Source organism: Antechinus flavipes, chromosome 2 (genome assembly GCF_016432865.1).
Source record: "Antechinus flavipes isolate AdamAnt ecotype Samford, QLD, Australia chromosome 2, AdamAnt_v2, whole genome shotgun sequence".
NCBI lineage: Eukaryota > Metazoa > Chordata > Mammalia > Dasyuromorphia > Dasyuridae > Antechinus > Antechinus flavipes.
Window position 1 is genome coordinate 551373004 of NC_067399.1, and position 18439 is coordinate 551391442.

The window sequence follows — 18439 nt, forward strand, 5'->3', positions numbered from 1 at the left end:
TCTACACTCATTTCTTCTAGTCTTATTTATTTTTCAATCCCCTTTAATCTGATTTCTGTCCCTAGTGCTTTAATAAAACTTATCTCTAGTTGCTACATTTCCTAGCCTCTTCAAAGTCTTTTTCTTTGTGTTCTCTGAATCTTCTGATATTATTGGCCACTTTCTCTTCCTTGGATTTTCATTACATGTGTATCTGCTGGCTTTTCTTCCTGGTTTACTGCTTACTCATTCCCAGTATACTTTTTAAATTTAGTATTTTATTTTTCCCAGTTACATGTAAAAACAATTTTTAACACTTTTTAAAAAACTTCGAATTCCAGATTTTCTCCCTCCTTTCCTTCCCACTCTTTCCCAGTATCCTTTGCTGGTTCAGTTTCCATGCCTTATCCCCTAAGCATGGGTGTGTCTCAGGGCTTTGTTCTTAGCCCTGTTCACATCTTAGTCATTTCATCAGCTCCATGAATTCAGAGATCATCTTCATAAGGTGAAGTTCCACATCTATATATAGTCCAGTCTTTTCTTTCCCCTGAGCTCTTGTGTACCACCAACAGCTTTCTTGGATATTTCTTCTTGCTACACATTTTATTATTGCTCTTCTAGGTATCTATATCATCAAGTCACCTTGGTTCACAATCTGAGAGTCCTTCTTGACTTTTCTCTCTCCCTCACCCCAATATTCAGTTGCTATATCTTATAAACAGAATATAACAACTTTTACATTTGTCACCTCTCTGCCTACAAGATTTTTGCCCTAGTTTAGGTCCTCATCACCTCTTACCTAAAATTTTGCAAGAGCTTCCTACTTGAACTTTCTGCTTCATATTTCTTTCCTTTCTGAGAGTGATCATCTAGAAGCTTCACAGAACTGAACCTAATTTTTAAGGACAGATCTGAACATGTCACTTCCCTACTCAGGAACTTTCAGTGACTTCCTATTGCCTCTACAGCAAAATACAAATTTCTCAGCTTATTATTTAAAGCCTTTCAGGACCTGCTTCCAGCCTAGTTTTCCAGACTTTTTTTTCACAATACTCATTATGCATTCTATGTTCATGACAAACTAGCTTCATCCTCCTTGCCTTTGTATAGGCTGTCCCCCATGCCTCTCCTCCCCTTGCCTCCTAGAATTAATTCTTAACTTATTTTTAGGTTCACATAACATTTACTATAGGAATCTTTTTTTCGTAGGCAACATAATATAGTGGAAAAAATCAAAGGATTTGAGACCAGAGGACTTGCCATTTACAACCTATGTGACTTTGGACAAGTCATTTAATCTGTCCAGGAAATTAAACTCAGGAAGCTGAAAATTTAATACATTTTTTTAAAATTAAAGCATTGGACTAGATGATGTTTAAGTGTCTTTCAACTTCAAAAATGATCATGTAGTTACTTATATATAAACATGCTTATAACACAAAATCATTGAGGGAAGATACTGTTTTGCTTTTACCATTCTGTTCCCAGTACCTCAATATAATAAGTACATAATAAATGTAAATGCTTGTTGAATTAAGTTGAATTTAGCCAACTTTAGGGATTGACTTGCTCAAGTCTTATTTAACCAAAGCTTATGTTCAAGCCCAACAAGGGCCTGTTGATTGAACTGATGCCAGTTGGAGCATGTGTTACTGTGCTATAGACTGCTCTGATTAGATGGATTTCTCAACCCATGGAAATTGTAGTATGGCTTTATTTGCTTAATAGACACTGCATGTGTGCAAGGGACTTAGAAATAGGCAAAATGCTTTGATACCAATTAAAACTATTCTTTTCACATAGAGATGTAAGAAGAATTTCTTGTTTTCTGGGAGAATAGAAAGAAAACATACTTAATGGCAATTTCCTACAATATGGTGATAGTTTGGACAATTCTCACGCACATATACGCACACACAGTCCACACCAGCTTAGTAAAACCATGTCCTTTGTAACTTGGGTTTGTAGTTTTATTCTTGGTCTATTCAGATGATTCTTTGCATCACTTAAAATTGAGCTTTCCCATGCTCTCTCATAAAGAAAACCCTTATGGGGAAATGTAGTATTAGATTCAGCGAGAACTAAGAAAAATATTCATCTCTCCAAACACATTTCAGACTGTCTTTTGTACCCACCTCCTTTGAAAGATACTTGCCACATCTCTTACTTGTTTCCTACCCTCTTATATTGGCAGGGATAGGAAGGAGAGCAAATTCCCATAAACTCCCCCACATAATCTTATGCTGTTCCACTGATGTGCATGTCATGCAGGTCAGATTTCCTGCTTCACCAACTCCATTTCACCCCCTACATTCATAACTAAAACATTCAGGAAGAGAACCTATAAAACTCTGAAGAACATTTGGCTGGGGGTGATTAGAAGCAGAGGTCATTAATTTGAAAGATTCAGAAGAATTGTTATGGAGTTCTAAGAACTTAGTAGGAATTGCACCCTTCAACTTGGGATCCTCTGAGTAAGGGATCATCTGTCTACAATTATTCCCCAATATCCTTTGGCCTTTGTTATCTGACATGCTACTCTTCTTGCCCAAGTCTTACTCAGCTTTTCCATCTGTCATGAACTAAACATAAACATGAACCTTCCTTTATATCTGGTCTCAGTTAAATTGAGCTTCTTCAGAGGCAGAAATGCCTCTGTTTTCTATTAGTATCCTCAGAACTTGTTTCATAGTAAATGTTTAATAAATGCTTTTCCATTATATTCCATCACATAAATAAGATAATAAATAATTTTAAAAATAAATAATTTTTGGAAAATATACCTGAAAATGAGCCATAACCTCTCAGACATTCATGAATGAAAGCAACAAAAGTACTCCCTAATGCTTTACTTCTACTCCCACATTTTAAAATAATTTTAATAGTATCCAAATCCATAAGACAAACTAGTAGCCACTGGTTGAGAAGATAACATACAGCCTAGAGGACATAGAAGTCAGATTAAAGTGAAGTAGCAGTTCAGAAACCAGATCCAATATCTCCTTTCTTAAAAGGACCATAACCTTTTTTTTAGCCCACTGATAAGCACCAGTGAGTGTGAGATTGTTCCAGGTTTACACGCTTCTGCAAAGAAGAAAATGTTTTGCATAGGCAGCCTCAGCGCTCAGGGGGTAGCTGTCTATACAAAAAGTACTGGTGGAGAACTTGGACTATGATCTTTTTGCATATGAAGGCAAAAACACTATTCTGAATCATATGGTCACCTACGTGAGAGATTTTGATGTAACTCTCCTTAAGATATTTCCTATTGTTTTAAATGGCTGGAGTGACTCACGCTATTAGCTGCTACTACCATTGGCAAGGGTAATGACTCACTGGACAGAAGTGAGTGAGAAACACAGTACCCAGAAATCCACAAGAGAATGGAAGTGTGAGGTGGCTTTTTTTTTTCAGGAGCAATGACGCTAATATATGATAACCTGTTTATGTTAAGTTAAAAGTATTTGTTCTCTACCCACATTCATAGCCCCAACAGTCATGGTCCTTGATGATTCACATTTTATATATCACAGCAAAACAATTGCGTAGAAAGAACTGGAAATATCCTAAAAGTCTTGAGTTTTTAATTAGTTCATATCCTTGGTTTTGATCTCTAAGTCAAACTGCTCACTCCTATGGGAAAGGTCTTATGCCGTGTACATCATCATGTAGTTGCATCATAAATAAATTCTTATTCCCCTCGAACTCCGATCTGTTTTGTTGACTCTATAGTAAAATCACAGAATGCACCTCACTGTGTCCTATGACACTCTCACCCATAGGTTACCACTGATTTACGTCAGCGCTGTACTGATGGCCACACAGGGACCTCTGTGTCAGCACCCATGGTGGCTGGCATTATTGCCTTGGCTTTAGAAGCAAAGTAAGTTAACACTTTTATTATTATTTTTTAAGGCAATTGATGCTTAATGCTTATGTAACCTATTGTTATTAGGACCATAAGAACCCTACATGGGTTTGGTTTTATGAGGACAGACACAACTTAATCTGCTTATGGAGACATAGTTGAGCCCTATTAATGACAGTAATGCTGTCTCCCTTTCTGGGTTATATGCTAAGGTAATGCCTTTGTACTGCATTAGCTTTCCTAATGCTAATAAATCGCTAGTAAAATGTTCAGGGTTTTTTTTGGCTGTTGGCCACAAAGAAACTTAAAGATGTCTGTATGGGATTGGGGTGGGGAAAGGAGAAGATTGGCTGTGTATGCTTTCTCGGGGTCAAAAAGAGAATGTTAGTTTGTTTAAAACAAATGTCTACCATAAGTGGGCCATAACAAGTTGGTCATTTATTGTATCCATTTGTTGTAAATTTAAGATTTTAAAAAAGATTTAAAAACAACTCTTAAAATGTTTAAATACTTCTAATTATGTATTTTTAAGATGTTAATATGCCTGCAGCTTACTAGAATAGAAAGATTACCATGAACTGAACAAAGAAATTATTAAATATTTTTAGTTTGAGTACAAATAGGTCAGTTTCTGTGTCCTGAGGCTCTTGAAAAACTCTTAAATAAGTTATTACTTTCAGGAAAAGTTGCAACCACATACTCAGCAATTTATTGGGTTTTTTACATTTCTTCTCTTTTCTTTTTGGAAAACTTGTAATGAATTTATATTCAATGTTAATAGCATATACTAATAAGATAGATCCTTCATCTGTTATCAAATCATTCTGACTTTGGTGAAAGTAAATCCTGTATTATAGGAAACACATACATTAAAATTAGATAGTTGTCTTCTTCATCTTTTCAATTTCTCAGAAATATATGCATAGCTAAAAAAAATAAACTAAAAGATATATAGAATTTTGAATTTATAGGAAGTTAAGAATATTTTATTGAAATTAAATATTGCCTTAAAGAATTTTCAGACCAGCATAGGAAGCATGTCAGGAAGCAGTGCCATATTACTGCCCTATTTTAAAGTATATTAAGTTCTTGAACAAATGGAGACAGGGAATAGAAGGCATCAGAAATGTGTGACTATGAAATCAAGGGATTCCCTAAAAGGAAGAAGCTCTCATGGTCCACAGGTAGTCAAGGGCATATTGAAATTTATTCAAGAAATAGTTGGCTGTTTATAATGGAATTTCTTTTTCCATTGGGAGTTCTCTAACTTTATGAGGCAGTGTGGTTCCTTGGAAAGCATGTTAGATCCCACTTCTTCCAGTTGTATAATGTTGAGCAAGTTCTTTAACTTCTTTGGGCCTCAATCTCCTTGTCTGTAAAAATGACAGGGTTTGACTAGATCTCCAAAGTCCCTATCAGCTCAAAATCTATGATCCATGAACTACAATCCTATGACTTTTTCATAAAAATAAGAGGAAAAATAGGATTTTCTTAATAGAAACTTGGTTTTATAATTTGTTGGAACCATCTATTTTGTTCTAAAGGAATGGATTACTCCTTTGTCAAAACTTTCCAGATGACTAGTTTTAGCCTCAGTTAGTTAGGCACAGTTTATTTTTTTTATTATAGGAAGCTGTCATTTTTATTCCTGAACCTGCGAAAGAGCATTGGACTGGGAACCAGAAAACCTGAGTTCTAGTACCAGCTCTGCCACTAACTAGGGGGTAAGTTGCAAATGATGGAATTGGATTAGATGATCCCTAGGGTCTTTTCCAACTCTCATCTATGATTCTATGAATATGTGGTTGGAAACACTGAGTTCCAAGGTGCCATCATAATTATTTCTGTCTTAGGATGAGGATTTCAGGGGGAGAAATAAAGTGGCAGGTATTATAGGAAATGGTACCTGATATCTTTTTTCTGATTCTGTTTTTCTATACCTGAAACTGAAAAAAAAAAAAAAAGAAAGAGAGAGATTTAGCCCTGCAGTGATAAGGAAATCATACTCATTTCCTACTTTCGTGTTACCAGTAATAACTATTGGTAGATCTAGAAGTAGCTTTGGCTAGTACCATTCACATAGGCAGCATTTCTAGACTAGACATAGAACTGTTTCTTTATTCATATTCTAGTTCTATTCTGTGCTGTATCGTTCTCCTGGAACAGCCCAAGCCATGACCCCAGATCAAAACAGAACTCTTAAAAACACACACACACACACACACACACACACACACACACACACACACACACATCATCATCACCACCACCATAACAAGTCAAAAGAGGAACCAGAGGATCAGTTATCATGGGTGCTACAACTCTACCCTATCTTTCAACCTGAAATCAATTTTCCCTCATTCACACTGCTGACTTTCATAACACATTTTCCCAACAGTAAGGGTAGATAGTTTTTCTCCAAGGCTTCTTCCTATTTATGACTTATTTGACAAAAATATTAGAGTAAGCAACTGTCATTTGGTTAATCTATTTATCGAAGCCCAGAGCATCCTGTGCTCAATGAGAGGTGCCGGGTGTTACCTCCTTTTTATCTCTAGACCCTACTGAGTATTACCCTCCCTATTATTCTGATCCTCTGAATGGGAGCCCTGATAGATGTCACTGTCCCTCAAGTTCCCCTGTAATCAAAAAGCAAAGCAGTATTGGACTTGATAGAGTCTTCCCCCCAAACTTCCAGCAAGGATCCCTCTTTTCTAATAATACCTGTAAAACAAGAGAAAAGAAATGGGATCCCCCTTGATTTTGCCCTTTTCTTCTCAAATTGGAGAACTAAGGTCAACCTACTTTATTGAGAGGGGAATTAAGAGGATTAATTTTTAACTATTAGTTGGAAGGGTGTGAATAGTGCTAATGTATACTAGTGATTGAAGGCAGCTCTCAGAGTCTCTAAAGGAATTATTTTTCAAGAGGAAAAGCATCGTAGGCCAGGAGTTCAGAAGGAGACATCTACATATAATGTAATATGTACTTTTAAAAAAAGTAAGCCAGAGGCTGGGCCGGGTCTAGCCAGATTTCACTGCTTCTGCAGGTTCTATCTGGGGAGAGGCAGAGGGCAAGGGCAGAATCAGAGCAGTGATCTAAAGCTGGGAAGTCAGTGTGAAGTTAAGAACAGCACATCCTAAAAGGGAGGAGTAGCTCTCTGTAAAATCATAGAATCATAGGATTTAGAGCTGAAAAAAGATCTTATGATCTTCTAAGGCAAATCTTCATTTAATAGACAAGAAAAGTGACGCCCAAAGAGTTGAGATAACTTGTTTTAAGTCGCACACCTAGCAAAGGTCAAATCAGGTTTTGAACTTGAGTCCCTGGCAGATTCTTGCCCTTGATGGCATTGCTGTTTGTTTAGTCATATGTTAGTCATGCCCTTTCCTTTCTGGGCTCTGAAAGCATTGTGTGGAAAAGTAGTTACCATGTTCCCTCCTTGTACCCCTACACCTGTGTCCTGTCAGCTTTGACATTAAAGTTAATTTGTGAGAGCAGATAGTGACCTTTATGCAGCAAGCATGTGCTGATTCATAGAAGCCAGATTACTTGATACTGAGAAGTGGTAAAGAATTATCAATTGATCCCGGGCACTTTGCTAAATGTTCATAGTAGGTAGGTAGGTAGGCAGGCAAGTAGGCAGATAGATAGATACTAGGTAGGTAGTTAGCTAGCTAGCTAGATGACATGTAGGTAGGTAGGTAGATAGAGAAGTGGATGATAGGTAGTTAGATAAATGATAGGTAGGTAGGTAGATATATAGATAAATAGATGGATGACAAATAGGTAAATTGATGGATGATAGGTACATAAGTAGATAGATAGATGATAAATATAAAAGATCAAGATAGACTAATCACAAGATAACCTGAGCTGGAAGACATTAGCAGAGAAACATGGATGACTAGAGGAGATCTCTAGACAGTGGTGTTTTGAGCTTAGTCTTGAAAAAGTTATAGATTTTAAGAGGCAGAGATGAGGGAGCAGTATAGGCCTGGCATGGGAAAATATCAATACAGATATGAAGACAAGAAGATGGAGCAATGTGTTCCATAAAACATAACAAGTAGGCTGGTATGACAGGATTGAATGCATGGAAAGGAGCAATGTGTAAAAAGACTAAAAAGAATAGGAAGAGGCAAGGCAAGATGATGGAGAACCCTGAATGCCAAATATAGGACTATATTGGATAGTAGAGGTAACAGGGAGACCACTGGAATTCTACTGAGTATGGGTGGGACAGGATCAGAACCATACTGTAGGACAGTCATCTTGGCAGCTTTGTGAGGTGGATTAAAGTGGAGAAAATTTGAGGCAGAGAAACCAATTAGGAGGGCATTCCAATAGTACAGATGAGAGGTACTGAGAGACTGAGCCAGGGTGGTAGTTATATGAGTAAGAAAAAGGAATGTATTTTAGAAATGTTGTGGAGATTAAAAAATTACATGTTTTGGTGATGGTCTGGAAATGTAGTATAAGAAATAAAAATAAAGGATGAACTGAAGTTGTGAGTCTGCATAACTAGAAAGATGCTGGTGAAGATGGTATATTTTGGCAAATCGATAATGAATTTTCTTTGGATGTTTTGAGTTTCAGAGGCATGTGAATCTTTTAATTCAAATGTCCAATGGGTAGCTAGTGAAATAGGGTTGGAGCTTAGGAAAGAGACTAATGTTGGGTATTTAATTCTGGGAATTGTCCCCATAGTTGAGTGAGATTAATTAAGAATAAAGAGCAAAAAGACCCATGACAACCACAGTTTCCATATGGGATCAAACAAAGGAGACTGTTGAGGATCAGTCTGAAATATAGTAGAAAACCAAGATCAATGTCATGAAAATCTAGATAGAATAGAATATCCAGGAGGATACTAGTCAGCAAGATCAAATACAGAAAACAAGTCAAGAAGTATAGGGGCTGAGAAAGGGCCATTAGATTTGGCATTTAAGATAAAATTAGTCATTTTGGATAGAGTAGTTTCAATTCAATGATAAGGTCGATAATGGTTAAGGGAGTTTTTGAAAGAAGAGGAAAGAAAGTGAAGGCACCAAATATATATGGTTTTTTTCAAGTAATTTAACAGAGAATAGGAAGAGATACAGGACTATATTTGGAGGGATCATAAATCATTTTGTTTTTAAGGATTAGAAACATGGATCGTTTTTGTAAGCAACAGGGAAAGAACCAGTAGATAGGAAGTGATTGAAGATTAGAGAGACAGAAGGAGAATAATAGTGGAAACAATTTTCTGGAGAAGACAGATACTATTGCTGCAATAGTATCAAGCAAGTTAAAACAATGAGTGTAGACTACAAAAAGTTAGAAAGTAAAAGAAAGCTGAAAGAGAGTGGCAGAAGTTGATGGAAGGATTTTCTGGCTAGGGGAGATGCAAGCATAATTTTAATTGGAGAGAAAGAAATTGGGGAAAGGAAAGGTTGCAGATTCAAAACAGATTGGGCATGACTAATTGAGCTGGGACTCAGAAAGAGGATAGAATGTAGGTAAAAGTACCAGCCTTGATAGGGAGGAAGGAAACTTCTTTATTTGAAACAGGAGTGAAATGAGAAAGAATGAGAGATGGTATAGATAAATTTTGTGGAGGGCATTTGATGAAATTCATGACCCAAGCTTTCCAATCAAAAAAGAAACCATAAATAGGGAATCTTTGTCACATGACAATTTGTCCTTCCTTTTTACCCCTTGAGCTTTATGCTCTCCAGATTATCTTCTGGTTTCATGATGCCTGACTGCCGTCCTGCATATTCAATCCAACAATTTGCTTGAATATCTGTTCTACCTGTCTCAATTCAGATTGGGCCTTAACATTCATTCTTTTTTTTTTTTTTCCTCAATAGCACTTTATTTATCCAAATACATGTAAAGATAGTTTTCAACATTCATTTTTGAAAGATTTTGTATTCCAAATTTTTTTCTCCCTTAGGCACTGACAAATTTTGCTTTTTTTTCTTGTGGTTTTTCCCTTTAGTTCTGAAACTAAAAGGTTTAAAAGGTTTGTACATGTATAACCTATATTGAATTGCTCACTGTCATGGGGAAAAGATAGGTAAAGGATGGAGGGACAAAAAATTTAGAACTCAATATCTTACAAAAGTGAATGTTGAAAATTATCTTTATATGTAATTAATAAGATACTGTTGAATAAAAGAAAGAGAGAAAAGTGAAAATATTATGCTTCAATTCACATTCACTCTCCATGATTTTCTCTCTGTACATGGATGACATTTTCCATCACAAGTGTATTGGAATTGTCTTGGATCACCGCATTGCTGAGAAGAACTATGTCTATCATACTTGATCACCATATAATCTTGCTGTTACTATGTATAATGTTCTCCTGATTTTGCTCAATTCACTTAACATCAGTTCATTAACATCTGTTCTTATGCTCAGCCTTTGTCAGCTTCCTCCCTAACCATCCCTTAAAACCTAGCCCAGGATTTTGACCTACTATAGGAGCTAGACAATAATCTCTAATTTTTCTACTAACTTCAAAGGGACTTGACAGCCTACTTTAAAAAGCCTCAAATTTCAATTAAGTGGGAAAACAGGTTTATCTTCTGAGAGTGAGAGAGGAAGGATAGAATTGGGGAGCTAGAAGAGGTTTGAATCAGTCATGTTAGGAGATGCAATAAGAGTTCTGTACCTTAGAAAGATCACTCTTACTTAGTGACTTAGCGTAGTAACACCTACACTAATGTTCCTTTTCCTAGATCAAATAACCATGAGTAGATGATGCTGCTTGAGAATAGGTATGTCCCCACATTAATCACTCTTTTGCTTCTCTGTTAATGAACCTCTCCAAATTAAGATAGACTTATTCTTAGATTACATAAAAGCAATGTGTCACTGGGCCTTTGTAGCTATTCGTAGGCTATTGCTTTGGCCTTGGAAAGTTCAGGTGAATTTCATGCCATATTGAGGCATCAGAAGACTTTAATGAAGAGAATCAACAAGAAAGAAATAAAATGGATTTTCCAGACAGTAATAAAAGTCCAACTGAAGTTATATAATATAGATTTAGGATGAATTTATATTTTATATAATTTGTATTAGAACCTATTTTAAATCAAGGTTTTGTGAAGTTCTCCATCAAAGCATAGCAGCTTTGGAGAAAAAACAAACAAATACCCCAAACTCTTCAAATGCTATTTGGCAGGAAAGAGATTAAGTAAAAGTTGAAGGGGAAAAGGATTCTTGGAAATCAGGGCATAAGAACATTGTTGCAATGGCTGACTGTGGGACCCAAGCTGAGTAGGAAGACAATTCTGGTGGACTTGGAGAGTATTCGAAAAGTCAGAGGCATGAAAGTAACAAAAAAAAAAAATGAAGAATAATTTAAGCTATACTCAAGGAGTAATTTATATGAAGGGAAAGGGGCTTGTGAAGAATCCTTTCAGCTATAATCAAGGAATAATATTTATGAAGGGAAAGGGGTTTGTGAAGAATGCAGGGAATTTCTGAGTTGGAGACGTAGAAATTTAATAGTTCCAAGTGATGTTAGTGGAGAACTGAAGCCATGTGGTGGTAAAACTTCTTTATCTTGTTTTAAAAATAAAAGTCAGAGATGAACCTGGGGTTCAATAATGCTTGGTGACAGAGAAATTAGAAGGAAAGCTGATTATCATTCTATTTTAAACAGGGGAGAAGTATAAAAGTTACACTAAATTCTGATTTTTTTTAATAAAATAAATATATTCTACATATAGTTGAAGATCTAAATTCTATAACCTCTGTAATTGGTAGCTGAATTGGAGGTTTTGTAGAATGTAGTCTTAACTTACTGTATACTTCAAAAATGTATTAAGAATGCTCATCTCTTACAGAATTTAGGATAGGAATAGGTGCTCAATAAATATGGTGAAAGGAAATTACCTAAAGAAAGAACTTTTACTCTAACTATAGAGGGAGAAGAAGAGAAAGAAAAGCATTTATTTAAATGCTTACTAATGTGCCAATCACTCTGTTAAGCCCTTTACAAATATTGTCATTTCATCTGCCCTAAAACTCTGAGAGATAAGTGTTATTATTATCCCAATTTTACAGTTAGGAAACTGAGGCAGACAGATGGACTTAACCAGGGTCACACAGCTAGTAAGTGTCTGAGGTAGAATTTGAAAGCAGATCCTCTTAGTTTCAATTGATCAATGATGGACAGAAGCGGCTACACCCAAAGAAAGGACACTGGGAAATGAATATAAACTGTCTGTATTTTTGTTTTTCTTCTCGTTTTATTTTTACCCTCTGAATACAATTCTTCCTGTGCAACAAGAGAACTGTTCAGTTCTGCAAACATATATTGTATCTAGGATATACTGTGACATATTTAACATGTATAGAACTGTTTGCCAACTGGGGGAAGAGGGGGAATGAGGGAGGGGAAAAGTCGGAACAGAAGTGAGTGCAAGGGATAATGTTGCAAAAAATTACCCAGACATGGGTTCTGTCAATAAAAAGTTGTAATTATGAAAAAAAAAAAAGCAGATCCTCTTGACTCCAGACCCAGTGCTCTATCATTTCCCCTAATAGCCTCATAGCCCTTTCTATTTAACCCTGTTCCACTTTTAGAAAGTCTTAAATAGATTATGATACAAATGGGTGGCATGCCTAGGTTTTGGATGTTTGAAGATTTTAGGTACATGCATTTTTATCTTATATTTTATTGTATTTCATCTCAATATTCAGTTGCTGAAAACTTGAAGAAAATCCTTGAAGAATGTGATGCAAATCTACTAAAGAATGTACTCACTCCTCAGTCTCAGGATGCTTGCTAAAATCTAAATTCTGCATGCTGCCAAGGTGGAATGCATCAATTGTCATTTCAGAGTATCATCATTATCCTGTTTTTGTATTTTTGTAGCAACCAATTAACATGGAGGGATGTTCAGCATCTGCTTGTGAAAACATCCAGGCCAGCTCATCTGAAAGCAAGTGACTGGAAAGTAAATGGAGCAGGTCACAAAGGTGAGGTAAACGGTTTCAATTCAATTTGACACTGTTTTCTTGAGTAGACCCAGTAACTGTGAACCATCATTGTGTATAATATCTTCATTATCTTAAAGTGTGTTTAGATTTTTCTTTTTTACAATAACAGCCAGCATTTATATGTATTGCTTTAAAGTTGGCAAAACATGTTACATCTCATGTTATTATCTCATTTTATATTAACAGTGACTCCGGAAGAAAGGTAAAGGCCATTATAAACCCCATTTTACTGAAGGGAGATCTTAGGTAGACAGAGCTTAAATAACTTGGCCAGAGAGACACAACTAATAAGTGTCTGAGGCTGGATCTGAACTCTGCTTTTCTTGATTTCAGGTCCAGTGCTCTATCCTCTTCACTACCTAGCTTACTTTTGGAAGCAAAAATAAGTTTAATTCACTTAAATGTTTAAAAATCAGTATGTTGGAACCTTGGAAATTAATATCTGAAATTTGTATTACAATTTAATGTGCATAAAGTGCTTTACACACATATACATATATATAATTTTATCCTCACATCAACCTTGTGAGGTTGGTGCTTGCTATTAATCTCTAAGATTGTGTGTGTCTCAAAGGGTGTGTCTGAGAACTCTAGCATGTCATAAGTTTCATTAGTTGTGCTATGAAATTTTGCTTTCCTCATATTTATTTAAAACATCATAAATTATAAAATGTTCTTTGCCTCCATCCTTTTGAGCTTGCAATTAATGTTATGAAGCACCAGAATGAAAACAGAACAAAATTCAATCTGCCATCTACTCTTCCCAGCTTTGGGTAGAGAAAATCACAATACTTTATGGGAAGAATCTAGGGGCCCCAAACTGCTTCCCACATTGTTAGGCAAGGGGAAATTGAAAAAAAATGAAGAAAGTGGAGGAAGTCAAAGGGAAGACAAAGCAGAAATTTCCCAAAGTCTGGGTAACAAGTTTGAAGTCTCAGTTGCCTGGGAACTCTTCTTCGTTGCCAACATAAACAATAAATGGACCACAACTCCTTGTGGCAAAGAAAAATTATACCACAAGCAAAAATAATTTGAAAGCCACTAATGCAAGTTCACTTCCAGCATCAAAATTCTGTCATCCTCTGTAAGACTTCATCTAAGGGAATTTAGCTAATGAAGTATCCAAAATAGCATTATTACAAACCCCAAATCCAAACCCCAGGTGTTTGCCAGCTTTAATTTTTAGTTTCTGATGAGGATGCAAGGGAACCCCAAGTATTAGTATTATAGTGGGACTTCTGTTTCTATGAACTCTAAGATCAGGTAATCTAGAAAACAAAGAGTAAGATTTAGGAATTTCAAAAAGATAAAACAAAAATAAGCCAATCCACTGGATCAAGCTTTCTTAACTACTTTTTTGTACTGAGGCAGCATGGGTCAGTGGATAGACCTAGAAAATCCAGGAAGATCTAATGCCTCAGACATATACTTTACTAGCCATATGATTCTGGACAAGTGACTTAACCTGTTTCCTCAGCTATAGGGTAGAAATATTAATAGCACCCCTTCCCAGGGTCATTGTAAGGCTCAAAAGAGTAATATATGTAGAGTGTTTAGCAAATTACATACTAATTTCTATCTTCTATCTCTCCCCATCCCCACAATGGATCCCACTGGCAGTTTGGTAAAGCCTAACGACCTCTTCTCAGAATCATGCTGTAAATACATAAATATAAAATATATTCAAATGGGTTACCAAGGAAACCAATTATACAGAAATACAGCTTTATCAATTTTATTTTTAAATGTATGAATTCCATGTTAAGAACCCCTGGACTAGAGTATGCACAAAGCTAAGGTAGTTGTTAATAAAGATTTTCCAATGGAATTGCTTCCGTTTGACTCATTCATAATTTGAAAGATCATAAAGTACTATTTGGTGTGTGTGTGTGTGTGTGTGTGTGTGTGTGTGAGAGAGAGAGAGAGAGAAAATCTGTAACTATGGTTTTTTTCCTATAGCAGCTTAAGTCCAAAACATTTTGAAATCACTCAACTTTATGTTTTTTTTAGTTTTTAAAATACATATTTATTCCAAACATAATAAACTTCAGGGGTTATAATTTTAATCCACTTGAGCCCTATTATATGGAATTGCTAAAAGATAAATAGACTACTGATTAAGACTTGGAGTGGGAGGTCTTTGTTTCGAACATTTTTGTGGCAGTAGGGTATTGTACCAGATTTTTATTTGTATTTAAAATTTAATCTGTTAAAACACCAAAATAAATTATAACTGCTTATAACTTTTTCAGTATTCAAATTCGACTTTTAAATGTCCATTCCTTGATGGTCTAGATCAAAGTTTCTTAAACTGTGGTTTAACCTCATATGGGGTCAAGTAATTAAATGTGGGGGTCACAAAAATTTGGCAGCAGTAAAAGGTATAAAATACTCTGCCAAAATTTAATTCTTTATGTAAAAATAAGCAAGCACATCCATCTCAGTATGCAAATTTGTTTTTAATCTTTAATCAGTGTGAAACCGTTCTTTTAAAATAAGTTTTTATGATTTATTACCAATAAATGTATGCTTTATACCCCTATTTTATATACCTATTTGCCTAGCATCACATAAAATTTTTTAAGCGAAAAGGGTTAGTGAGTAAAAAAAAATTTAAGAAGACCTGAATCACCAGTGGTGACAGATTACTTCTCTAATTATCCAATGTAATAGATTGTAATACATTAATAAAAAATAGCATTAAACTGAGGCTTCCAATATATTCCCTATATACTCTAAAATAGGCTGTCTAGACACCAAAGAATAAAATTTCAGAATTTCGAAGAGATAAGAAACCACTGGAAGCAAAGTTTCTAAACTATTTTCTATATCAAGCTATCTGTATGAACCAATGGATAGTTTAATTATGTCCTGCATATATATCATTGTTGTTGTTTTTACATAGGGAAGCAAGAAAAGTGAATGTAGCATGATTTCAATGTTATTTATCCTCTATTGCATATGATAATGATTTTTACTTTTAGTTACAGAATCACAGAAATCTTGAATTGGAGGGACCTCAGAAGCCACCTAGTTTAATACACAGAAGGAATCCCCACTCTCACATACCCAACAAGTGGTTATCTACTCTCAAATGACTGGAAATACCTCCTCCCAAACACACATCTCTACTGGCAAAACATTCCTTTTTTGGACAGTTCTAATTGTGAAGAAATTTTTCCTGACATCAGATCTAAATTTACCTATTTTCAATTTCCATTCATTCTCTGCTCCTATTTCTGTTCACAGGGTCCAAATGGAATAAATTTAGTCTCTCTTCTATAAGACAGTCTTCTAAATATTTGAAGATGACTATTATGTTCCCTCCCCATGAGTCTTTTCTTCCTCAAGCTAAACATGTGTAGTTCCTTCAAAAAGAGGATTGTTTGCTTATTACAAAGAGCAAAGGTTGAAGTCTATGATTGCATTGCCTGACCAGTCAATTCTACTCACTACATATTTTAACCTTTAAGAAAAACCTGGGTTTGACTCCTCTCTCAGATAGTTATTATCATGTGACTTGAGCATCATTTAACCTTTCTAAGACTCAGTTTCCTCTTCTGTAAAATGGGAATTCCAATGGAAATTAAAGAAGGTGGTCAGGAGGATAAAATCAGAATATATGTGAAGTGCTTTAAGGTACTATATAAACAGGATTAGAACAAATTTCAGTTTGTCTGAGAACCCATTTTCATGCTGTGTAGCTTTGTATCATGGTCAGTGAATCATAGTGCAAGATTCCAACTAGGAATGACTTTTAAAAGATCCCAACCAAAAAAGCCTGATTCTAAAGCTTCTGTCTTTTTAGTTAGCCATCTGTATGGATTTGGCTTGGTGGATGCAGAAGGTATTGTAGTCGAAGCTAAGAAATGGAAGGCTGTACCCTCTCAGCATATGTGTATTGCAGCATCAGACAAAAGACCCAGGTGAGTTTTTGCTCTGCCTTTTCATGGGAATGAATACTTGTCATCTTATAATTAAAGCTGTTTTAAGGTGACTGTGCATGCTCACTCATGCACATGTATGCTTACACATATGCACTCCCATATATGTAACTTAGGAACACTGTGGCATTTTCTTTCTTTTTAGGATTGGTCTGGGACATAGGAAAGAAAACCCTTTTTAGTTCATTATATATTTTACACCTGGATACTCCAAGATAAAAAGCACCATTACTCTGTCAGTTCTGATCTAACTTCTGGGCTTTCTCATAAAAACAAGCATACAGAGTCAAACCACTGGTCCATCCAATTCATTTTTTTTTTAATCTCTGTGATGTTTTATATCAGGGGATGATCATTGCCTTCCAGGTCAGCAAGTTTAAAAGTTAGAGAAATGTTCCCAAATAATTCTACTATTATAATAACTCATTATTTTTCCTCTTATTCATTTCTAGAGTGAATGGCTCCATGTAGTGATCACCCAAAGTATTGTACTTCTGCTAATGGCCTAGAACACTCTCTTTTAAATTTCTAGTTCTGATATTCATTACAATTCAATAAGTGGTTGCTGAGTATCTATTACATAGAAAGCCATGCTAAGTGCTGAGGACATAAAGACTTTTAACTGACATGTAGGAAATAAAGTGGTAGACTGAAGACAGAAAGATTTCAGTTCAAATCCTGCTTCAGATACTTACTGGCTCTGTGATTTTGGGCAAATCACAACATTTTTTCCCCTTTTTCCCTCATCTGTCAGTAAGCAAACATGTGCACAGCATCTGCAATGTGCCAGGCATTGTGCTTAGCATTGGGAATATAAGGACAACACTTTCTGTTGTCATTGAGCTCATAGTCTATGAGGTTATTGTATTCCTTGAAATTTAAGGTCCCTTTCAACTCTGTATTTATGATCCTTTCATTCTATAGAACGGACCACAACTTTGATGTAGATAGTCCAAGATTTAGTGAACATGTTCATATTTATCTGTAGGAAACCTCTGAGGTACCACACCCATATTAAGAATGTTTATCAGGCATGACTGTTCTAACTGATCAAAATTCAAATTGCATTTTTATTTCAGTTTTTAAAAAATTAGATGTATTCCCTCATTGTGAATTTTTGAATAAGATTCCCTATCTGTAAAATGAATCAGACAGAAGATCTTCAATACATTAGTAGAGAAAAGCAGATTCTACTCTTTATGAATTCTGTATTTGAATTATTCTGGTGATGAGAGAGGGTGTCCTTATAGAAAGAGTATCCCTATAGTTTTTATTCGTTGAAAAAATTGGCTATAAATATTATTATTGGTTGCTGTGTGCTTGAGAATGAAATGACATATCAAAAAAAAAGATGGTTATTCTTTTAATTTGTGAACTGAAGCAGAATATCATATGTCAAAACACATCTTTCTGAAATAGCTCTATTTCTTCTATTAAATACCCTATCTTACTGCCAAAGAAATTTGAGAAAGTATTTGGAACTAACATGAAGGGAGGTGTTTGTTTTGTTTTTTCTTTTTAGAAGTTGTATTTTATAGTTCTGCTAACTCCATAGATTGTCACCTGGGTATGCTCTCTAACATACCTCAGACAGATATGCAAACATTCAAAGAGCAGTCTTAAACTCTGAAAAGCCATTTAC

General features: G+C 35.5%; 1 protein-coding gene across 1 annotated transcript in view; it reads left to right on the plus strand.

Moving 5' to 3' along the window:
• PCSK6 (proprotein convertase subtilisin/kexin type 6) overlaps positions 1-18439 on the plus strand; it is a 250333-nt gene that overhangs the window by 115176 nt on the left and 116718 nt on the right. Inside the window, 3 exon segments of the mRNA XM_051980972.1 lie at positions 3762-3862; positions 12729-12832; positions 16662-16779. Of these exon segments, the coding sequence (XP_051836932.1) occupies positions 3762-3862; positions 12729-12832; positions 16662-16779 (323 nt within the window).